The following is a 25528-nucleotide window of genomic DNA, read 5'->3' as shown; positions in this document are numbered from 1 at the left end:
CTCATTCCTTAAATTCCTCTCTTTTCAACAGACAGGTGAGAAAGCGCCTGTGTCTCATTTTTATTTCATTACCCTGTGTTTTTAGTTTACTATTATTGGTGCATGATCTGAAATAGTCATTTGGTGGGTATCAAGACCTTCAATTAAATGCACATGCTCCTGCAAAATGTAAATTCTATCTATTCTAGCCCAGTTTTTATATCTTGGGGAATAATATGTAAATTCACTCTGAACTCCTATTACAGAATTCATATATTCCATGGCAAATATTTTCATAAATTTCTTCAAAAATCTACCCTCCTTTATTATGTTTCCCTTCTGGGCCACCCAGACACATTTTCACTGCTGCAAATCAACTTCCAGTTCCCACCTATAAATAATATTCCTTGCTGTAAACTGATTATTTCTCCCAGAATTTTCTTAAGCTCCATTACAGTAGTTTTAGGTGGAATGTAAATACATGCCAGTGTAATCCTCCACCCTTGCCAGTAGCCCCTTCGCACTACAAGTCTGCCATTATTATCTTTTTTATCTTTTTCTATCACTATTGGAGCTCCTTGAAATTAATATAAGTACTTCTCTTTTCCTTTGCATACTGCGGTGGTGGTGCTGTGGTAGCGTTGTTGCCTCACAGTTAGACGTTGCCCGTTCGATTCTCAGTTAGAGCGTCTTCTGTGTAGCGACATGCGTGAATGGGCATTCCTTCGTTGAAGGTTGTGCATTAGGCCCGGCAAGCCAGTACGTAAAAATCTACTGCCAATCATTAGCGGACTTGAGTTCTGCTGTGGCAACCCCTAACCAGGAAAAGCCAAAAGACAGAAACAAACAAACTTCTCTTTTCCTTTGTCCCAGGTGTTCCACTGAATAACTACCCTGAAATCCTTTCTTTATCAAATTCACATGTTCAGTTCTTTCTCCTGTAATAGAGCAATTTGCACTCTACATTTTTAATATAGTTCACTACTTTCTTGTATGCATTTATCTGTGAGGCCATTTACATTCAAAGACATTAAAGAAAGCATCATTGTATTAAAAACATTATTATTCCCACCTTTTTATGTATAACACATTTTTGTTAAATGTCTAGTTCCAGCTTTTGTGTTACATGCATACACTGTTTGGCAGGTTGAACTTATATACAGTTGTTTCTTGTCATATACATTGGAGCCTATGTCGCATCTTATAAATCTTTTTGTTTTATTGAAAGCCCTCAAACAAAAAAAACTCACCCCAGTAACCCCCTAAAACCCTTTAACGTAATACTAACACACAAAACTATGTATATCTTCAAATATTGAAGTTTTACCCTACTAATAGGAACAAAAGTCCCAAAATGAAAGCCACAATCACAGACTTGAGTTAACATAAAAGAAAGGTCATCCATGCTAATATGCATGGTGCAGCCTGCGCTTCTAAGTGCTGATTGGTTTTGTCTTGTCTTTATAGCTCTCCCAGCTGGGAAAACCAATGAATGTTTTCAGAGAATATTAACTACCATGGGAAAGCCCCTGAATGCTTTCAGAGAACATTATCTCTTAGCCAATTTCTCTTTTCTTTTTTTTTTCCTCAGCCAATCACTCTCCACCAGACTGTAGCAAGTTTCTCTTTATCACATTGTTTCCATGGAGACATGAGAAACAGGCAGCCAGTTTCTCAAGCGTACATGTATTTGCTAGAAAAAATGTCTCATACTATTCAGTATTCTTTTTCATTTACTTGCTTTATCATAAAACTTGTTAATAAATCAGTCTAAGGTATTAAATCCAGTCATTCCCCATACAAGAATGAGAAAAAGCACATTATTTATCCTTTTATCATGCATTTTAGCCAGTTTTTTTATACATTGCAGTGCCTATATTTCTTAAAACTGAACAAGCAGAGAGCGAGAGGGAGAAAGGGAAAAGGGAGAAAGAAAAGAAAAAAACAGCAGCATTTGTTTACAATCCCCATTGCTCAAAAATAACTGAAAAGAACTTTACTTTATAGCATGTAATGAAAACCACATGCCACAAAAGTGGTACTATTTAAGAAAAAAAATCTTTACTTACAGTTAACTTTCTCCCTCCTCTTGCCCTCCCCGAAGTACTTTTTCTAACATCAATGACATGAATTATGGCATATGCTTTAGAGTCCTCCACAAGTCCAACAAACTCTGAAAAAGTCCAATATTTCCAAATTGTATTTGTTCTGTCATATTTCATAAATATAATTATTGCATTGTAATGCCATATTAAGTTATTGATTTTGTTACTGTTCATCCCTGAAATCCTGTCTCTGCTTCATTTCCAACATACTCTTGATTCTACTAGTCAACTCTTGTGTTCCCCTCTCTCTCTCCATTTTCCATTGAAATATTTGAAAAGGTTTCACAGGCATAGTCCCTCTGTGGTCATTATTTCCAGAAGAACATGAAGTAGAATCTCCTTCTGTTTCACAGCTTACTTTTTGTTAGACAAATTTTGTATTTCCTCCTTAGCATGTATGTCATCAAAAAATGTATTTTTTCTCTCCAGGGAAGAATATCTTGAAGACTGCTTGATACAAACAACAGTTTGAATCTCACACTTGCATCTTGACATTCCCTGAATAGTGAAATAAATTTGCTCCTGTTCTGTCAAGTATACGATGAGTAATCATTCTCCACAAACACTCTGCTGTCCCCCATTTTTAGTATTTTGTCCTTCTGCCACCGTTTTTTCAGAATCAACTCATTCTGCTGGTAGGATTGCATCTTTATTATTAAAGGTCTAGGTTGCTTTCTTATACCCAGGGTTGGAGCATACACATGATGTGCCCTTTCAGTTAACAACTCCTGCTGTGGAATACCAGTCCAGTTGCTTATTTGTGCTTTCATAAAATTAATGCAGTCTGTTCCTTCCAACTTCTCTGGTATATCTGAAAATCTCAGGTTTTTCCTACATGACTTGTCCTCTAATTCTATTATTTTTTGAAACATCTCTTCCTGAGCAATGTCATATTCAGACAGCCTTTACTTTATTTCAACCTCTGAATTTTGCAGCTTTATCATCTCATCTGAATTTCTGTTTAAAGCTTCTTCCATTTTTTCTAGCCTTTTTTTGTTTGTGTTGATATACTCCATCAGTGTTTCATTTACTATAACCAGATCTGTATGCAGTTTTCTTATATCTTCCTGTAGGTTACTGGAAGTCATGTCTGAAGTTTGCATTGCTTTTTTGCTGAACAGCTGTGGAACTCTCACTCTCCCCAGTCAATTTTTCTTCCTCACTTTTTGTAGCTGATTTTTTCCAGGTCTTCGATATTTCTTTATTCCTGACATTCAGGCAGTGCACTTACTAGCCAGTTACTGAAATTTACCCATAAACACAAGTCTACTGGCCTTCTCTGCTGAGTTTCTGTTTTCACACTGAGAGAGCTAGAAATAAGCTGTTATTCAATGTGCATCCATCTTAGAAGTATCCAACTCATACCTTGTCTTGAGAGCCATCTGCATTGGCACTGCTGACCCCACTACAGTGCTGCAGTGTCATATCATATGCCTGCAACCCTAGGTTCCACCTTAGTAACCTGGCATTTTGCTGGCTAGCTCGATGTAGCCTTAGATCCCCCTCAGACTCCTTCTGCCATTCACTGCAAATACTCAGCACCAGGGCCTCCTATTATGGTAAGGCTTCATCATGTTAACATGGTATGATTTGTGCCCCTGCCTTCTACCTAGCAGCTTTAGCATGTAGTTAACATCACTGACCTTCCTTATCACTTCATAGGGTCCTTCACAAGCTGCCTGCAGCTTATTGAGCATACTCTTGGGTAAAGCATTCTGGTTATACCAGACCTTTTTCTGCTGTTGGGCTCCTGTTGAGTTGTCCTGGGCCAAGCGCATGAGATCCATAAGCCTTGTCCTGAGGTTTAGGACATATGCCACAACAGACTCCTTGTGGCATACACACTCACCCTCCCACTCATCACAAATCAGATCTAAAGGCACCCCCTCACCCTATGCCCACACAGCAATGCAAAGGGTGAAAAACCTGCGGATTCCTGAGGTACATCTCTGTACACAAACAGCAGATGGGGAAAATATTTGTCCCACTCTCTCTTAAACTGGTCTGCAAATGCCTGTAGCATGGTCTTTAGTGTAGAGTTTAACCTCTCCACAAGACAATTAGTCTGGGGGTGGTAGGGGGTGATCATTAGGTGCTTCAACCCACAATGGTCCCACAGACAAGCCAGGAGGTATGGCATGAAATTGGCACATCTGTCAGTCAGCATTTCTTTTGGGAAATCTACCCTGCTGAAGATCTCTAAGAAAGCATTTGCTACCTTCTCTACCTTGATGGAGGAAAGAGCCACCATCTCAGGGTATCTAGAAGCATAATCTACTACCACCAAGATATTCTTTTTCCCTATGGAACATGGGGTACTCAGAGGCCTAACAATATCCATAGCTACCCTCTGAAATGGCTCCTCACTTACAGGCAAAGGCATCAAAGCAGCTTTAACCTTCTCTCCTGCCTTGCCTACTTTTTGGTACTGCCCACAGGTCCTGCAGTACCCTGTTACATTCCTTGTAATGCCAGGCCAATAAAAGTTCTGCATAATATGTCTCTCGGTATGCTCTATGAACATATGACCTGCAAAAGGAATGTCATGAGCTATGGCTAGAAATGTCAGATGGTAGGCTCTGAGCACAATTAACTGCTGTACTACTGTAGCCCTCCCTCCGGGGTACACTCTCTATACAGTAACCCTTTGTTCCAGTATAGACTCCCCTTTTTCTTGAGAATCAGATGCCTCCTCTCAAACCTCTTAGTGTAAGGTCCGAGAGCTGAGCCTGTGTCAACTCTACCTTTCTGACCCTTCTGACCCTTCTCAAGTCCCCTTCCACAGGAAGTCTGGTATCTTCTGAAAGTGGTGCCTCACTGTCAGCCTGGGTACTACCACTCACTTCTGGCATTACAGTCACTCTTTCCAAAGGAACCATATTGCTCAACCTCTTACAGAAAGAAATCTGGACAAAGCCATAAATTATGGGGGGAACAAAGGCCCAAAAATAGGAACACTTTTTAAATATTACTCTTAGATAATTAAGAAGCTGATAGAACAACAGGCTTTGCATTAGCATGAATTTTCTGAATGGTGTGAAGTCTGAAACTCAAATGTCTGTCTTTGTTTTCTGACTTCAACCCTCAATTATTTGTCAGAAGACCACAATTTCATTAGAAACAGATAAAAAATATGAAGCAAAAATCTGGACATTCTGTGAAAATCTGTACAGTTGAGAGGTATGAAAGGAAAATCAGTACATACCAGCAGCTGTGGCTCACCTTCTGGCTCACTGTTGCTGGGTAGCCCCTTCCTGAAATAACCACATCACCAGCCCTGGATTCAGTTGTGGTGTCTGTCTGGGTCTTCCCCAGGCTGCCAGACCCACATGCCTGTCTCCAAGCCTGACCGTGAATAACTGCAGGCACACAAGGTACTGCATTATCAAAATCATTCCCTATCAAGACATCTTCAGGGATATCCTCTAGCACAGCCATTTGCTTGCTTCCTTTTCCACCCTCCCAATTAAGGTGAACCCTGGCCAAAGGCATTTGGAATGGTGTCCCTCCTAAATCTCGGACTGAAGTAGACTGCCCAAGCAAGTACTGCACATCTTTAACCACTGCAGGCTTCACAATGGTTATGTCAGTGGCTGTGTCTCTCTTAGCAGTGGCCTGTTTTCCACCACTAAGATCAGATATAAACGTTGGTGATAGTTTGGTACCCCTGTTGTTTCCAGACAACTTACCAGTGGCATACTGTAATTCCCACTTACTGGCTCTCCCACCTTTTGTTCCCCACTTTGCTTCCATGAACATCTGTATGCTACATGGCCATACTGGTTACATTTAAAACATCTAAACCTTGATCCTGGCAGTGTACCTGAACTAGTGGTTTTCCCTGTTACTGGTGGACTCTGTTGGGGTGTTTTATACTGCCCAGCATGGGTTCCCTTATATCCATGTGCAACACTGGGTATCCCCTTCTTATGCAGTGATGCCACAACTTGCTAAGTACAGATCACCTTTTCTCCCTAGCTCATCTGCAGAGTTACACTCCATGTCTGCCCGCCAGATTCTCATGTCCTCAGGCAAAGTGCTAAGGGATTGATCTCTCACCAAAACTTCTGCCAACCTTTCAAAAGTGGTGAATTGACACCCATTCACCCACCTATGAAAATAAGTGCTTAGCAATATAATCACATGCACGTTCATCTGGCTTGGATCTGTGCTCATGAAACTTTTTTTAAGAAGCTTCGCATTCCAATAAACATTGTTTAACTTTATCATAGTTTAAACAATGAGTATCAGACATTTTAAAAACAGCAGTTACAGCTTTATCATAGAGTATGGGTGTCAGGAACTGCACCCAGAGCGCTTGATCAACATTATACTGTTTACATACTCTTTCAAATATATGAATAAAACTATCAAAATTATCACCCTCTGTAAACTGAGGAAGAAATTTACTGACCTTTATTGCTTCTGGGGTTCAGTTATTCCCTTCCCCATTACTTCCATGACTCTGATGAAGACTACGCATCTACCTCTCATGTTCATGCTGCTTCTCATTTTCTTCAGCCTCCAAACGCCACAGTCTCTTATTTTCTTCGACCTCCAAATACTGCATTCTCTCTGCCGATTCTAATTCCCTATGTTTTGCCAGCCGCAGTCTCTCTGCTGATTCTAATTCCAAATGTTTGGCCTCCAGTTCAACTCTCTTTAACTCCAGATGGATTTTTAAGTCTTCTGGGGAAAAGGTTAACTGACCTGTTTCTGTGGGCTGCAAATCCCCATCACCAGCCTGCTTGCCTTCTTGGTTGCTGGTTCATGCTGCAGCTGCAATTAAGGATGAAATCATTTCCTCTTTAGTCAGGTTGGCAGGTACCAGTCCTTTGGCTTCACACACCTTGGCCAACTGGTTCTTTACTTGCTTTTCCTGACTAAAGTAAACTAACAAAAAATAAATAAAACTGCTTACAGGCTAAAGAAGTTCGGGCAGCCACGGTGGTGCAGTGGTTAGCATTGTCACCTCACAGCAAGAGGTTCTCTGGTTTGATCTTCTGAAGGGGCGCCTTCTGTGTGGAATGTGCATGTCCTCCCTGTGGTCGCGTAGGTTTCTTCCGGTCACTCCGGTTTCCTCCCACATCCCAAAGACATGCTGTAGGTGGATTGGACACACTAAATTGGCCCTAGGTGCGAGTGTGTGTGTGTGTGTGTGTGTGTGTGTGTGTGTGTGTGTGTGTGTGTGTGTGTGTGTGTGTGTGCCTTCTGTGGAAGGTTGGGTGCCAGGCTGGCAACTCAACACCGTAATACTCCACTGCCAATCATGAGCAGAGAGGTGATCTGCTGTGGCAACCCCTTACTGGGAAAAAGCCGAAAGAAGAAGAAGACAGGCTAAAGAAGTTCAATTAATATCCCACCACTGCTCACCAATATGTGACGTCCCTCCTCTAGGCCAATAATCCAGGAGCCTCAATCCTCATCACTGACACTGGTGAGGGGCAGTCACTTGTTCCAAAAATAGATACACATAGTATTTACAGATGCAGCTCTCTGCACCAAGCACACTTTCTCTTAAGAGCACATAAAGAACACACTCCCATCCTGGGGTTGGGTTCCCCTCCCCTCTCTCTCTCTCTCTCTCTCACCAGGCACAAAATAAGACTCCACACTGACCACAACTGTAGAGTTGGGTCCTCAGAAGAGTATTCTAAGGCAAGTCCTCCACCACTCCACACCCTTTCTGTGAAACCAGTGCTCTGGGTCGCTGCTCCAAGTAGCTGACACACACACTCCTTGGGATTTGATTTTCATACACACACACACACACACACACACACACACACACACACACACACACACACACACACACACACCTGGGAAAGGCTGGCACAGATTCACAAGCTATGCCCCATCTGCCCAGACTATAAGGTAGATACTGCCACCAGAACACGCCAAAGTCAGCTACTCTAAAGCTCTTACAAGGGTACCTAATTATACTCAGTAAAATTAACAGTAAGACAAATGGTAGTGTTTGACCAATGCAGCAAGGTTTTCAGGAGCAGCAACAGTGTCACCAAATAAATATAAGTACTCTCAAAGTGTTGTCGCCTCATAGCAAGACGTTGTCCCGTTCGATTCTCAGCTAGAGCGTCTTCTGTGTGGAGGCATACATGAATGGGGTGTGCCTTCATTGAAGGTTGTGCATCAGGGCTGGTAACCCAGTACGTAAAAATCCACTACCAATCATTAGCGAACCGGAGTTCCACTGTGGCGACCCCTAACCGGGAAAAGCCGAAAGAAACAAACAAACTCTCAAATGTTAAAATATTCTCTAAAAGACCAGCCACAATGGAAAGTTTAAATATATTTAATAATAAATAATAAAAGAACATGAAAATACTAAAAATCTATTTACTGTAAACATCAGAGTTTCAGCTACAGGAAATATTAAAAATCACACTGATGGAAAGATTCGCACAGATACAGAAAATAATACTTAACTAATCTCACTATATTTTCCTGACTGATCTAAAGAATTACTGTCCCCTATTTCACTTACTAGAACAAGGCAAGATGAAGTGGTTGTGTAATCCTTCTTTGCCAGGTTTCACAAACAGACTGCCCTGAGACTACTGTTTCGTCCAGTATTAAAGCATCATTTCAGTGCTGGCTTACAGAATGACATTACACACATCTAGTCTTCTGACTTCTGGTTCCCACACTATCCCCTTTATGAGAAACTGAACCAGAATCTAGCACATATGCATCATAATACACACACATAGAACTTTGCTAAGATGTATTATAGCATCTGGAAGCTATAAAACCATTTCAAAAATGTCTACCCTTCCAGGGTAGCAATTAGTTCATCCCTAAGAACAATACAGTAGGATTCCTAGTCCTGGTTTTCACAGACATTTTGTCTCTTGCTGCAATCAGAACTATAAGATACAATCTTTATGGCCTGAACCAAGTAATTTAATTTCAGACTATTTTCAAAGTTAGCTGTACTGAGAATAATTTCTTCTCTTCCAGTATCCTCTGTTACAATATATTCATTTCAACGGTTACTGTACAGTCTGATGTACAGGTGGATTTCTTTTCTGTCCAGCATGATCCACTGTTGGTACATTTTTAACACAAACAGCTTTACAAATACATTTTCAACACAAGCATCTGTACAAATCAGTTTGATATACAAATGATATATAATTCTTTACAAAATTCTAGCTAGCTATGCTAACATATGTTACACATCCACTGCCTTACTTCTCCTGGAATATCTGGCAATACCTGACATCATCACAGCATCCTTACCAGATTAAATTTGAAATAGCACAGCTAAAGATATCATATACTTACTCTTACCTGATTAAGGCCTGGTTACTCTTATCCTATGGCTTGATTTGTTTTTGTTTTGTTTTGGGGTGTTTTTATTAATTTTATTAAATTTATCTAAGTACAGCAGCTTACAGTCTATAAGCTTTTCATTTAGAAGAACAATTAAAGTATAACTTCTGTAAAGAGTGTCATTTACCAATGACAGTGCAAACATTAGTGTTGGTAGGACTAACCTGGTCCCTAAATGGAAGATTAGAAAACACTGGTAAGTTTTTAGCCCATTTTACGGCCATGAAGAGAAGTCTGGCTGAGGTTTCATACACACTTTCAAGACCGGATGGTGGAATGGAGGAGATCTGGTAGTCTGGTGGGCTTCTCTCTGGTTCATTACTAGTCACATCGATATTTTCATCCACTAGAAAAAAAAGGAAATGAGAAGAATTTTAAGGAAGTGTTTCTCTGTTACATTGTATCAAACTGATATCCTTCCTCTTGTTCCCAATGTTGATTTTAGGATTTAGAGATAATCTCCAGTATTAACATAATAATCTAAAGTACATATATCAAATACCACATCTACTGTTTGAAAATAATGATCCAAAAACTCATTAAAACCAAACTTTTACAAGAATAATCCATACAAGAGTGCCAGCCATGCTAGCAGCAACAATTATGAACAGATGACTTTAGCTTCCGCTGTATTGCCACTGATCAAATAAAGCCATAAATGCAATCAATCTGATCAGGGTCTAGATCAGTTAAGATGCCTGTATCTTTATCTGAACCTATACAATCATAAAATCATTGACCAAACAGCACTGTAGTATATGGAAATTTATTAAACGTACAGTTAATTTTCACATAACTGAATCAGTATCTCGGTCACATGATTAATCTCTCTGAGAAATACAAATAACTCTTCTACTTCTGGACACACAAGGACTATTTGAACTGGAAAAGGAAAACTTTGAGACATGTAACTATGACATACATTATAATTTTTGCAGTCCATAGGCAAAACAAAATTGATAGATCAGTAACATAAGCAGTCGCACTTGATTACAATGGCTGAATAGTAGATGGTCTGTCACTACAAGGTGGACTTTAACCTTTATCTCAGATATTTGGTTGAAGTAGATTTGCCATTGATAGAGGAATGGATTTCCCAGCCATCAGCTTGGTTATTCCCAGCTGAAATTCATTTGGCCATTTTTCTGGAACACTCAATTCAAGTTGATAAATATCAGGATCTAACTAGATATGTCATCTATTGCTTTGACCTATGGTGACATCTTTAGTTTGTAGGATGTAGGATCATGGTTCATTGGGGTAATGAAAACTGTCAGCTTTTGCTTTCTCTTTTTAATGGTGTTTTCCAGAATCCACTGGAAGCATCAAGTCTGGAAAACTATTTTGCATTAGCTCTTTTCCAATGTAGGTAATATGAACTTTTCTCTCACTACTACATCACTGAGCTTTTTTAAATCAATACATATTCTGACTTGAACCTTCTTTTTAATAACTGGGATCATAGGAGCATACCGAGATGGTTCAGTTATACTTGTAATAAATTGAAAAATTTACATTCATTTAAGTTTTGTCTCAGCTTTGAACAGCAAAGGAAACTGCACCCTCCTTTGGATTGTCAAACTGCTTGGAATAGCATTCAGTTTTAACTTAATTTTTACTGATTTAAAATCAAGCAGGCCAAATTCAACAAACATATCATAAATTATTTAATTTATTCTAGCAATTAATGCCATAGCTCTGCTGAGCAGATGATTTATGTACAGACCACACAACACACAAACTGAAAACTCAGACTTGTGCCCATTATACTCTGACATGGTTAGAAATCTACCAATGCTTCTGAGTTTGGCTGCAGGACTACGAGTTTCAGTTTTTGCTTCAAGGAGCTATGGACATTTTGAGAAATGTCTATATGTTGCACATGATACCATAGTAACATCAGGACTATATCTATCTTGAAACTCATAAGAATTCCATTTATAGGAATTTTAACTTGCCAGTGAACTTCTTCATCCCACAAAGTTGTAAATGAACCCAATACATCTTACTCATATTTTTAGACACAGCTCATTTAATCTGCTTTGTTTTACAAATAACATCAAGATGGCCAGTCTTATTCAAGTTCTACTCCTTCTACTACATGCAACAAACTGCTGTGACTCATTAGGGCAATAGTCACACCTTGTGCCAGGCGTCAGTCTGCTTCTCGAACACTTGTTTCTGTCTGACTGGAATTATGTGTTTTATAAAACTTGCCATTCACCTTGTGTTTTACCTCACACACATCATCTGCCATTGTCTGCATTTTGACATTTTAATAATTCAGTTTCTTTGGCAATCAGGCTTACTTTTTCTAAAGTTATTTTAAACTCTTTTATTAAATTATCACTTAAGAAACAGGCATTCATACATTAATAGAAAATAAAACCAACCATATTAACATTTGTCATAGTCATGCATTATATATTACATATGTTTTCTTTCTTTTTAACAATTAGCACAAAGTGCTCATATCCTGCCTTCCCTCAAACCTCATTCCTGCTCCTGAACATTATTCTGCATATATTGTTCCAACTAATTCCATTTATTATATGTAATTTGTGCCTTCCCTTTTCTAAATATGCCAAATCCAGTTTCTTTGTCTCCTTTAAAATGTTCAGTACTTCAATTACAGTTGTTTTAAATTTTAATTTCCATTTTCTAGTAACTGTTTCTCTGGAAGCCAATATCATTAAACCTAGCAAGGTCTTACTATGTCTAGGGAATTCAAATCCTGCATCCCAGCTCAAAAGAATCATTCCCTTCATTACAGACATTTGCTTCTCCAACATTTCTTTGTAGCAGAATTTTTAAAATCTTCCAATTCATTCCATCTCAAAAAATATGTTCCTAATTATCACTTTCATTCCCATCATAACCCAGCATTTGCTATCTATCTGAGGAAAAATTCTCTAAAGTCTGTTGGGTTATAAAAATACTTAGGCAAACACTTCCAAGAAAAAATCCTAAACCTTCTGGACTCTGTTAAATACTTGGAAGTCATACAGATATTGTCCCATTGTTCCCTCTCTGTCCATGGCATAAAAGTTTGTTTACCTGGATTTCTTCAAATTATTGCCCAGTTTTGTTGTTACATGAAATTGTATAAATCTGACTCCAAACAGGTCAAAGGGTTTTCAAATGGCTCTGGTGAATTGAACTTCACCATGCCTGCAGAAATTCAGTATTTATTGGGCTAAATTATTTAAATTCAGTAAAATGAGGACTTTGCAATGCAAAACATTTTTTTTTGGTTAAAGACTTTAACTCTAAGCACTTGGATCACTTGCGGTGTTATGACATAGTTGCATACCCTGTGAAGGTGTTTCTCGGTTTTCTTTCCTTGAGGAAATCCAACTTCTGACACTATGCCAGAAGCTGCTATATCTTACAAGACTATTTACTTCATTGGTCAGCTCAGGAATGTAAGGATTCAGCATTAGTTTTAAAAGACATGTAACTTTTATAATAAAAAACATGGCAGCTGAGCATAAATGATGACAGCACTTCAGTGTCTCATACCCAACTGACTTATTTTCAGGAAGTACAATGCACACCTCCACAACCTCTACTAATTATATATTCTAACTCTGAGATCACACACACACACACACACACACACACACACACACACACACACACACACACACACACACACACACACACACACACACACACACACAGTGTATTTTGTTTTTTCAAATGCTGTTTTGTTGAAAGTCATCATTTGTTGACTCGCTTTTGGTTGACAACTATATAGCCCATGGCAACATTGAGACATAAGTGGCGGAACTATTTTGCACCAAAAATGCAAAAAAAAATGTATATCCTATTTAACAAATATCTCATTTCTAAGGACAATACTGCCATCCAGGGTGGGTGTTACAGGGGAATAATGGACCTACCAGGGGTAGGAAGGCCCTACACCTACAACTTTGGGCCTCATAACTTTCCTGGGTGATCCATTATTTTCCTGTAACACCTGACTTTGTAGGCATTATTGATTACTTATATAATTTATGCACTTACTAATGAATTAATCAGTATATGAACATGATTAATTGAAAATGATAAATTGAATATTAAGTAAAGAATGCAGATTTCATTTAATATCTAAACATTGCTGAATATGGTGCTTATGTCATCTTTTTTCCAAACAGGTGAAATTCTGGGAAATGGAACTCTGTCAGTGAGCCTTTCCAACTAATCTGATTGTTTTATTTTGTGTTACCTTTCAAAAGGACATTTTTAAAAGGTTTTCATGGTTTCAGATGTTGCAATTGTATACTTCCAAGTTGTAAATGACATATTATGCAAGTAAAGAGATATACGTCTTTGGTCTCATTTAGCAGTTATACTACTAATTCTTTCATTTCATTTTATGCATGTCTGATACTGCAATTACATTTGTTCAATAACATACTTGCTATTCTTCTTCTTTTTTCAGCTTTTCCCGGTTAGGGGTTGCCACAGCGGATCACCTGTCTGCTCATGATTGGCAGTGGAGTTTTACAGTGCCAAGTTGCCAGCATGGTGTCCAACCTTCCACAGAAGGCACAGGCACACACACACACACACACACACACACACACACACACACACACACACACACACCTATGGCCAATTTAGAGTGTCCAGTCCACCTACAGAATGTCTTTGGGATGTGGGAAGAAACTGGAGCACCTGGAGGAAACCCACACAACCACAGGGAGAACATGCAGACTCCGCATCAGCCAAGAATCGAACCAGGGAACCTCTTGCTGTGAGGCGGCAATGCTAACTGCTGCACCACCGTGGCCGCCCAATAACATACTTGCTATAGCTATTGTAAAATGTTCTTTCACAGTGTTGCCAGTTGCCACAAATGATCTTCAGCACTTTGTTTTGGTCACAGATGTATTTATTCATTATTTATTTAAGCAATAAATATTGCTGGAATGTGTGCCATCAAGAGAAAATGCATAATTTCATACACTCCAGAGAATATATTGCTATATGCAGTGAAACTGTATACATGTATTTGAAATCTTTCTACATAACTAAATTGTTTAAAAAGTTATATCTTCTTCTTCTTTCAGCTTTTCCTGGTTAGGGGTCACTACAGCGGATCACCTGTCTGCTCATGATTGGCAGTGGAGTTTTGCTGTGTCGAGTTGCCAGCCCGGCGGCTAACCTACCACAGAAGGCACACACACGCACACACTCACGCCAAGGGCCAATTTAGAGTGTCCAATCCATCTACAACATGTCTTTGGGATGTGGGAGGAAACTGGAGCACCTGGAGGAAACCCACGCAACCACAGGGAGGATATGCAGACTCCGCACAGAAGGCACCCCAGCCGAGGATCGAACCGGAGAATGTCTTGCTGTGAGACGGCAACAGGTTTTGCTTTAGCATGAATTTTTTGAAGGGCATGAAGTCTGAAATTCAAATACCTGTCTTTATTGTCTGACTTCAGCCTTCCCTGATTTGCCAGTGATTTGCCAGAAAAAACACAATTCTATGTGAAACACTCCAAAAATATGAGGCAAAAATCTAGACATTCTGTGAAAATCTGTACAGTTGAGAGGTATGAATAGACCACAAGGAAAATTGGTACTTGTGAGCAACAAAGCTGCTAGTTGAGAATCCTAAAACATCAGGATAAAAGAACCATCCACTGTAGACAGGCTCATTTGAGACTTCAGAGTAATCAAGCAATTATAACTTCTTTAGAAATCAAAACATCTTTATTGAAAAACAAATAGATGACCACTTTCGCCCTTAAAATTTTGAGTTCATCAGATCTAAATCCTCTTTACATGACATGCAGAATTTATATGCTTTAACACAGAGATCAATGTCAATTAACTCAATTTGGAGTCATAAATGTATGTCATAAACTGTTTATCCAGTCTACAACAGTATAAGTCTTATCTTTCATACCTCTTCTGCATATCTACTGCTATTGGTAGCTAACAGCTTATAGCTTATGTGCTGTATTCCTATCCTACTAGTAACTAATCGATACAAACACTTTATTTAAATCTTGCCCCTGGCAATGTATAATTATTACTACATCCTTGTATCTGTGGTGTGATAAGTAGATGCAGTTTGCCATGTTTAGATGGGGCAGCAAGTACTAAAAACTAAAAAATATGTTACAAGTGCTAAAAACTTAAAAAATATGTTACAAGTGCTAAAAACTTAAAAATATGTTACAAGTGCTAAAAACTAAAAAATATGTTACAAGTGCTAAAAACTAAAAAATATGTTACAAGTGCTAAAAACTTAAAAATATGTTACAAGTGCTAAAAACTAAAAAATATGTTACAAGTGCTAAAAACTTAAAAAATATGTTACAAGTGCTAAAAACTAAAAAATATGTTACAAGTGCTAAAAACTAAAAAATATGTTACAAGTGCTAAAAACTAAAAAATATGTTACAAGTGCTAAAAACTTAAAAAATATGTTACAAGTGCTAAAAACTTAAAAAATATGTTACAAGTGCTAAAAACTTAAAAAATGTCACAACCAGTCAAATTAAAATCCAAACGTATCACACTGTAGTAATTATAGTAACAATAAAGTAATTCATATTTTTTTTTTTTATTATCTTGTCAACAAACTTTTAACGCATATAGTTTTCCTATTATGTGGAGCTTTATGTGATGTGATATGTAAGCCATTCTCTGTATCATTATATAATTATTCCTTGTCAACAAACTTTTATTGCATGCATTTATTTACTATGTAGAGCTTTTCTCCCCGGACCTTTGCTGAAAATGCGTACTGCCCAGTTGGACTTTCCCGGTAAACAAATGTAAAATAAAATAAAATAATCACAACTGCAGCTAGTCAGGACAATTTGGCTGAACCTGTGACTGGAACCACCTACCTTGTATCTTTGAAGTATAAAAATACCTACGCAAACACTTTCAGGCAAACCTCCTCTTCTAGACTTTGTTCTCTCTACCCCTAATGGCAATCATCTCTATTGGCAAAATCTCCTTTCTCCATTTTCATGTTGGCTTAGTTCTTAGAATACTTCCTGCTGCTTTATGAATATATATTCTGTATGGCTGTTGTTCTCCTTAAAGATCTACACCGAAAATTCCACTATCTCATTTCTTGAATTCCCCCCCCCCCCACACACACACACACACACACACGTCTTCATCATTTCATTCCAGGTTGAATTATAGCTTTCTGCATGTGTTATGTACATGAGCCTTAACTGTGTAGCTCTAAAATATCCCTTCAAACCAGGTAATCCTAAACCACCTTGTTCTGTTTGGAAGATCAGCTTATCTCATTTAATCCTTATCCTTTTTCCCTTCCTGATAAAATCACTCAGCTGTTTATTAATTACTGTTCACAACTTCTCCTCTGGTTGATACAAATATGCAATACATAAAACTAAAGGGACTAAACATTTTCAATGCTTGTATTTTGCTGTCCATCTCCATAAACAATAACTTCCACTTTTTTAGCTTTTGTATTATCTTCTGTTTAGTGTCTTCCCTCATCTCCTTAGCTGCCATAACAGAATCCTTTTTAATGCATACTCCTAAATACTTCATTTTATTGTGTCTCCATAAATGTGGTTATTGCTGAACCAATTCATGTCCTGGTGCAAAGTTTACAGCTATTGCCTTTGTTTTACCTTCATCAATTTTATATTGTAAAAAAAATGACACTGTCTCAAATGTTCCACAATACAGAGATGTCGTTTTTTGGTTTTATTAGGTACAAAATAATACTATCTGCAAATAAAGCCAACTTTTCTTGTTTACCATACCAATTATATCCTTGAATATCTGAGCTCCTTATTTTCTTTGCAAATGGTTCTAAATATTATGCAAACAAAGGGGAAAGAAGACACCTGCCTGGTTACTCTTTTCAGACACAAATTATCAGACAGAAACCCTCCCACTTTAATTTTTGCCTCCGATCCCTCATACAGTATCATTCCCTGTGTTTGCGTGGGTTTCCTCTGGGTGCTCCAGTTTCCTCCCACATTCTCAAGACATACTGCTGGTGGACTGGACACTCTAAATTGGCCCTAGGTGTAAGTATATGTGTATGTGTGTCTTCTGAGGAAGGTTGTGCATTGGGCTGCCAACTCGACTCCATAAAACTCTACTGCCACTCATTCTTCAGACCAATTACCTGCTGTGGTGACCCCTGACGGGAGCAGCCAAAAGGAGAAGAAGAAGATTGTATCAGGGATTGCAAATGCTTCCATTGACCTAGTCATAAAACTTCAGCTTACTCTGTCAAGTGTTTTCTTTTTCAGCAAGACCTGCCAGCAACAGTGGTATTTTCTTAAATTATACTTCCATCTGGATCATCATTGTTGTATTAATGTTGTCAAATGTTTGCCTCCCTTCTGCAAACCCACATTAATCCACATATTTCAATTTTGGCAACACCTTTCCCATTCCTTTATCTATTACAAACACTTTATAATTACAGTTTAAAATTGAAATGGGCCTATATGCAGTTAGGTATCATGGGTCTTTATGGTCTTCAGGTATTACAGACACCACAGCTTTCTTCTATGATGTTGGTGGTTCCCTTCCTTTTAAATTGCTGTTAAACAAAACCTGACAGATCTTTATCACTTTCTTCCATCCTAGCTTACAAACTTCCACAGAAATACCATCTATTCTTGGAGAGTTTCCATTTTTATCTTACCTACTCCCCTTCTAACTGTTAATTGTTGCACCTCATCTACCTCTAACCTTTGCATATTTAAGTCTTCAACAAAGACCTCCATTTGTGCTCTTTCTTGGTTTCCACATTTCTCTGCTTTATACAAATTTTCATAACATTTCTGAAATATCTCTAATACATCTACAGGATCACTGGTTATTTTTCTTGTTACAGGCTTCCCTAAGTTTGGCAACAACCATTTCTACTTTCTGTCACTTAAGCTGTTATGCTAACAGCTTTTGTGGTCTGGAGTTATTATTAAAAAAACAGTTGTTTTACAGCAATCTTTCTAAACTCATGCATATTATTCATATACTCCCTTATTTTGTCTTTAGCACTATGCAGTTGCACATCTTCTTGTTCTGTGAAATTCCCCTTATTCTGTAATACTTTAACCTTTGTCAGCCCCTCTAAATAATTCTTATTACTTCGTAACTATATCTCTTTTTCTTTTATTTCTGCCCTGTTTTGAAACTCCACTTTCATTTTATCCCACAGCTATAACTTTTGAAGATATTTCTGTCTTCACAAATTAAGCATATTCCAGTAATAAAAAAGATAACATAACCAGAGAACAAACTACTGCAACAAAGTCACAAAAATCCAAAGCTAGGCACTTTATTAGATTGAAAATCCTCTAGCAATTAGTATAGGTATTCCCCATTTCCTTTGTCCCTGATATTCTCCTGAACATCCATCCTAAAATTCTTTCTTTATCAAATTCACATGCTCACTTCTTTCCAAATGTGTCTCCCATGGCAAAAATCATATATTTTTGTTTACACCTGTAAGGTCATTCACATCACAAAATAATATGGATAGTACAGCTATTATAAGATGTTATCTTTACTACTTATTATATATGTGACAACTTTTTTAAAAGTCTTTTTGCAACTTTTGTGTTGCATGCACCCACTAATTTTTGGCAAGTTGAGTTTTTATACAATTGTTTCCCATCATCTCCATTTGAACCTATGTCACATTTTACAAGACTTTTTATTGTAATGAAAACCTTCAAACACACAAAAACAAACAAAAAAAAAAAAAATACACCCCCAGAACAACCTCATAAGCTATTATCACACTAAACTATGCAGATTTTCAAATAATGAAGTTTAACAGTCCTGATAGGAACAATAGTCCCAAATTGACAGCTGCACCCACAGGGATTACCTAAGCAAAAATTAAGGTTATCTGTCCTAAGGTGCATGTTACAGCCTGTGCTCCTACTTACACAAATTGTCTGTTCTTGTCTTATCTTTATTTCCTCCCAGATGTGAAAAATGTGTATGTTTTCAGAAAACATTTACTTTTAGCCTTATGAGAAAGTACACTGGATGTTTTTAAATAAAACTAAATTATACACTGCTATAGTAATTGCATTGATGTTTTTAGGTACCAGGAAAGCTATTTCTTATTTACTTCCAATAATTTCAGAGATTATTTTTCACAAAGTACTTACACTTGTACCTTTTAATTTTACATTTCTCTCAGAAAACAATGTTAAGACCTCTCAAGATGGATTGCCTTCACCTCTAGTCAGCTCATCTCCATAGAATCATAAGAATAGAATGTATAGCTGCCTCAGCTGCAGACTTCTCAACCTACATTGAACATTTATTTACTAAAAGAAAACTTTTCATAACTTTCACAGTGTTTTCCTTATTATTTTCTTGTTTTTAAATCCCACTTCTATACACAAAAACTGTTATTAGAGTAAGCTAAGGGCATTAATCCATACATTCACCTCTTCAAAAGTAACTCTACATATATTATAATCAGTTCACTTTTACTCCCCATTTGCCACCCAAAAAGGCCAGGATTGCAACATATTAACTTAAATATGCTTTTGCCCAGTCTTTCTTCTGTTTTTGCATTGTAATGCCTACATTTCTTAAACCTAAAAAAGAAAAAAGTCTTGTTTACACAGTCACTGAAAATGCTTTACTATGTAACATGCAATTTATATCATGAAATGTTTTATACAAATACTGTTCAGCACAAAATTGTTTTATTTACAGTTACTTTCTTTTTTTTCCTTTTAGTGTCCTTCCAAATATTAATGACATTAAGAGGGGTATATGCTTTTCAGTTCCTACACAAGGCTAACAAAAGTCTAGTCTTTCACAGCTACTTTTTATTGTAGATCAATATTTTACAAATGCTTCATAATTTCACATTTGTTCACTAATTGCAGTGTTGCTGGTCTTCTTCATGTTCATCTCCATCTCCCAAACCCCAGACTCCATTTCAAGGCTTAGGTACTTCTGATTGTTCTAGTAAACTCTTATGCTTTTTTTCTGTCTCTCAAGCATTTTGCCGTGCGACATTAGAAAAGGTTTCACTGGCAAAGTCCCTCTATGAGCTTTATTATCAAACTAATGTTAAGCTGAGTCCCCATCTGTTTGATGGCTCACTTTCTGTTGACAAACTTTTGTATTTTTCCTTAGTCTGTTCTGTATCAAAAAATGACTTTTGATACTCTAGGAAAAAAATATTTTGAAGACAGTTGGAGACAGCAGCATGAATCGCACATCTGCCTCTCAGCATTCCCAAATTGGTGGGATAAATCTGCTTTTCTTCTGCCTAGTGCACAGTGAATAATCATTTTCCACAAATACTCTTATTGTCTCCAATTTTAATACTTTGCCCTAATGCCACAGTTTTGTCAGGCTCAACTCTTTCGCTGGTATGATTGCATCTTTAGTAATACAGATTTTGTATACACATGGCATGCCTTTTTAATTAACAAATCCTGCTGTGGAATACCTATTTCATCCACTTTCTCTGGTACAACAAAAAATCTTAGGATTTCTCTGCATGCTGTTATCTAACTCCACCATTGTTTGAAACAGCTCTTCTTCCAAAGTCTCACACTCAGCCAATATTTTCTTCATTTTGACCTATGATTTTTGTAGTTTTATGTTTATCCAAATAGCTGTTTATAGTTTCTTCATTTTTTTCCATCCTTTTACTATTTGAGATAATATACTTTTTTAAAAATTTAATTTATTTTAATCGGTTATGAGCATATTTGATTTATTTTTTTTTCCTCTAAATTAGAAAATGCTATCTGTTGCACCAAAGCTGGGACTTGAACTGCCTTTTTATGAAAACCTGCAGGATTCTTCCCAGTTTGTGTTTTCTCTTTACCTTTGCCAGTTGATTTTCTTTCAGGCTCTCTAATCTTCTTCTTTGCTGGCATCCAGACAGTAAATTTATTAGCCAGGAATTCAGTTTTACTAAAACTGGCAGAAGTACTAGCCCTTATCACTCAGTATCTTTTTTCATATTGGTAGAGCTAAAATTAATATGTTGACTAGTGTGCAGCCATCTTAGAAGTTCCCCAACGTGCATACTTTTAATCACACATTGTTTTACATGGGGGTTGCATACTATTGTGGTGCAATAAAACATTGCTGGATGCATTTTTGGTATGACACATGTCTAATTTTCTCTCTCAAAAAGTTTATTTACTCAGGTATCAAGAAAACTGATAGTTTGATTATCACTGTTAAAGATAAATTCTTAAAAACTTGGTATGAGTATTAATATGTATCATACTCTTCCAACTCATTATAGGCTACTTTCTTCACCATATAAATGTCAACAATAAAAGGACGATAAAATCTGACCTTAGTAAAGAACTCATGCTCACAAAGAATGGATTCTTCCCAAAAAGCCACTACTAAACTGGAAAATTTGGTGCCATGGTTGCTCCCAATGTTAACCCCCACTTATCATTGAAAATATTGCTAAAAAAAACAGAACAAAAATATTTGCAATACTACTTCCATACATTAAATTAAAAACCCACAGTGATAATCATTGTCTTTTAACAACATATTACAAGCCCATTCTACCCCTATGTCTTGGAGAATCATAGTATAAAGAGATTTCACATCAGTTTTCAAAATGGTTCATTTTTAGCAATTTCTATGTTTGATATACTCTGAATAAAATTAAAAGAATCTCTCAAATATGATTTATTTTTCTCATTATTTCTTTTATAGTTCGATCTATGAATACATCAATAGAGTCCATCTTAGACCCCCTGGCTGCAACAGTTGGTTTTAATGGGGGCTGTGCTAAATCATTATGTATTTTAGCGATACCAGAAATAATCCCAATCACTGGATCTGCTAGCTGAAAAAAAAGTATACAGATCTTCAGGTATCAAGCCTTGCGTGAGACTGCCCTATATCAATCTTTCTGTAGTTTTTAAACACAACAGATTTGTTTTCATATAACTTGATGTCATTTAAGATTTCTAACCTCCTTCTGTTATAGTCTATAGTGCTCATAACTACAGTTTCCTCACCCTTTCAGACTTTATGAGTTTAATATTGATGTCAATGTCTAAAGAAAACAATACCTGTCTCCCATCCTGTGTTAAATTATACATTTTGTTCTTACATTTTGTTGCCAATATATAGCTAGTATCTTTCTCACACATTTTTCAAAAAGCAGCTATAACTGGATGCAATAGTGGATTAAACACATTTGACTTATTCAGTGTTATTGTTATTATTACACTTTCCTATCCTTTGTTACCAAGGAACATGTTTAGACTGATTTTTCTGGTAAAAGCTTTACCCCCCCCCCTCACCCCCTAAAGGGCCCATCTTTACACCGGAAGAATGCAAAGTTCCTGTAATCATGGCTGCACAGGTAAAAACCTCACTCTCCAAAGCCAAGAACACAGCATCCATGGGACCTGACAACATCCCAGGCTGCCTTCTACATGAACTACAGAATGAACTGGCACCCCACCTAAGTATCATGTTCAATCATAGCCTCACCTCAGGCTTTGTGCCCATTGAATGGCGCACCGCAACAGTTATCCCACTCCACAAAGGGGGGGCCACAACAGACCCTGGGAACTACCGCCCCATTAGCCTGACGAGCCTGGTCTGCAAGGCCATGGAACGTATCATCATGGAACTCATAAACAAAGACATTGGAGATCTCCAAACTCTGGACCCCACACAGTTTGGGTTTGTAAAAGGCAGATCATGTCTCTTAAACCTGATAGAAGTAGCCACCAAAGCCATAGATGAGGGTAAGGTGGTTCACTCAGCTATCTAGATCTCACCAAGGCATTCTACACCATCCCCCACTCTGGAATTATAGATAAACTCACTAAACTAGGTATAAATCCCTATGTCACAAGATGGGTTGCCAACTGGCTTACTGACAGAACCCACACTGTGAAAGTAGCAGACTCCAAATCAGACTTCAGACCAGTGAAAAGTGGAATACCACAGGGTTCAATCCTGGGTCCTCTCCTGTTTGGTATCTACTTCTCTGAAGAACAGGCTAACACAGAAGGTCTTTGGCTAACTAAATTCACAGATGACTGCAAACTAGGAGCCATAATCAAAACTCCTAACGATGTGGACATCCTCCAAAAGGGCCTCACTGAGACAGATGCCTGGTGTCAAAGACATGGTCTCAAGCTCAATGCCAAAAAGTGCATTGTCATCCCCTTTGGTAAAAACTCTGTACCCATGAACTACCACATAGGCGGTAGTCTACTTAACACCGAAAGTGTGATAAGAGACCTTGGGACACAGGTGGACAGTAGTCTCTCCTTTGATAATCACATCGCCACAGTGGTCAGGAAATCCTTCTACGTGGCACACCTCATCACAAAAGGTTTCTCATCCAGAAAAAAAGAGGTCATTGTTCCCCTCTACTCATCACTCATTAGACCCATTATAGAGTACAACACCCCTTTTGGTATGTACCTCACAAGACATCTACAACAACTGGAAAGGCCCCAAAAATACCTTGCAAAGAGAATTACTGGCCTCAAACAGATGCCTTACGCCGACTGTCTCAAAAAACTCCAGCTTTACTCCGTTGCATATCGCCTACTCAGGGGTGATCTCTGCCTAACATACAAAGCTATGTCAAACCCAGAGCTGTTGGACATGCTCCACTTAAAGAAATCCCAATCCCTCCGAGCTACACGCTCTAGGTACCTAAACCTTGTCACCACAATAAACAGAACATGCTGGAGGGATAGATTCCTGTCCCAGAGACTTCCCATACTCTGGAATAAACTACCTGTCTATATCAAACAAAGCTCCTCATTAGCACTCTTCAAGAAAAATCTTGATGACTGGATGGGTAATAGGAAATTCACCCCGGGGATCACTTCTGTGGTTCTGCTTGACAGGGGCACAGGAAAATAATTTTCTTTGGTGGCAAAAGCCAGGGTACCTTTTTGGCTAGGCTTGTAGAGGCCCTAGGGCCAATAGCCTAGTACTTACCTATGAACCTATGAACCTATAGAATCTCTCAAGCTCACTCTACAGGCAGGAAAAAAAGAAAAACATTTTTTTGCAAAACACAGTTTCAACAGAATTGAATTTCCTAGAAGAAAGATGAAACATTTTAAAATCAAAAGGCATAACAGGCAAATTTACCAATATGGTCATTTCTGTCTTGATTTCTGAGGTGTTTGTTGTTGCCAATACTTCTTTCTGAGAGGTAACTGCACCACTTAAGTCCAGAAATTTTTTTGAATTACATCTACCCCCTGCACATTGCATTCTCAACAGTGGTTCCCCCTTTGATCTGGTTTGTAATTGTTCTTGAAGGGGGGGACAAAACATTTCCTTTTGGTATGTTTTTTGATGGCTGACTGTTCCTTTCCTCTAATCTCAGAGAACACTGCTGCTGTTGTGCAAACTCCACCTCTAAAAAAAGCTGGTGCACTGATAGTTTCCTTTGATGTGGCCCTTGACATCACTGAAACTCAGATCAATCATTCTGCTCTGCATTACTACTGAAACTCAAAATGGCAGAAACGACTGTTTTGTTTTTGCAGTGTTTAAAATCCCTGTTATAATTTGCTTCTCTTTGTTTACTAATCATCTTCTGTGTTAACTCTTGCAGAGATCATTATCATTCTGTTTTGTCTCTCACAGAAGACAAAGACAGATTATCAAATAACATCTGAGGCTTATGAGAGTCCATCAAAGACTCCTCTGCATACATAACCAATAATTCAACACAGGACAATTTGATGACTTGCTCATTTCATTTGTCCCACTCTGCCAAAAAATCTTTATCAAACGAGTTCCCGACAGGGATGTTTTCCACCCTATTACAACCCTCTCAGTACTCTCTGATGAGCTAAGCTGTCTGTGTAATATGCTAGCAGGCATGTCAGAGATATTATGACATTCATCCACCTGGCAAAAGTGCAGTTTGCATAGCTCTCTTTTTTGAATGTTGTCAGCATAGGAGAATAATACTTCTTAAAATACATTTCATTGATTGTAATCGTTTGCTGGTACTTCCTGTGTGTTACATCATGGAACAGACAAATGTTTACTAGTACATTTGCATTTATGAATTTGCTCTGGCTATTTTAATT

The 25528-nt window shown here is 37.9% G+C and overlaps 1 protein-coding gene across 1 annotated transcript in view; it reads right to left on the bottom strand.

The window, feature by feature from the left end:
• NR2E3 (nuclear receptor subfamily 2 group E member 3) overlaps positions 1 to 25528 on the bottom strand; it is a 109757-nt gene that overhangs the window by 56780 nt on the left and 27449 nt on the right. The window contains exon 5 of the mRNA XM_044076354.1: positions 9605 to 9786. Within this exon, the coding sequence (XP_043932289.1) occupies positions 9605 to 9786 (182 nt within the window). The remainder of the gene's footprint in view (positions 1 to 9604; positions 9787 to 25528) is intronic.

The sequence above is a fragment of the Protopterus annectens genome, chromosome 7.part0 (assembly GCF_019279795.1).
Source record: "Protopterus annectens isolate FY-2018-M chromosome 7.part0, PAN1.0, whole genome shotgun sequence".
Taxonomy (NCBI): Eukaryota; Metazoa; Chordata; order Ceratodontiformes; family Protopteridae; genus Protopterus; species Protopterus annectens.
Note: the sequence above shows the minus strand (reverse complement) of the source record. Positions and strands in the feature narration are given on the sequence as shown.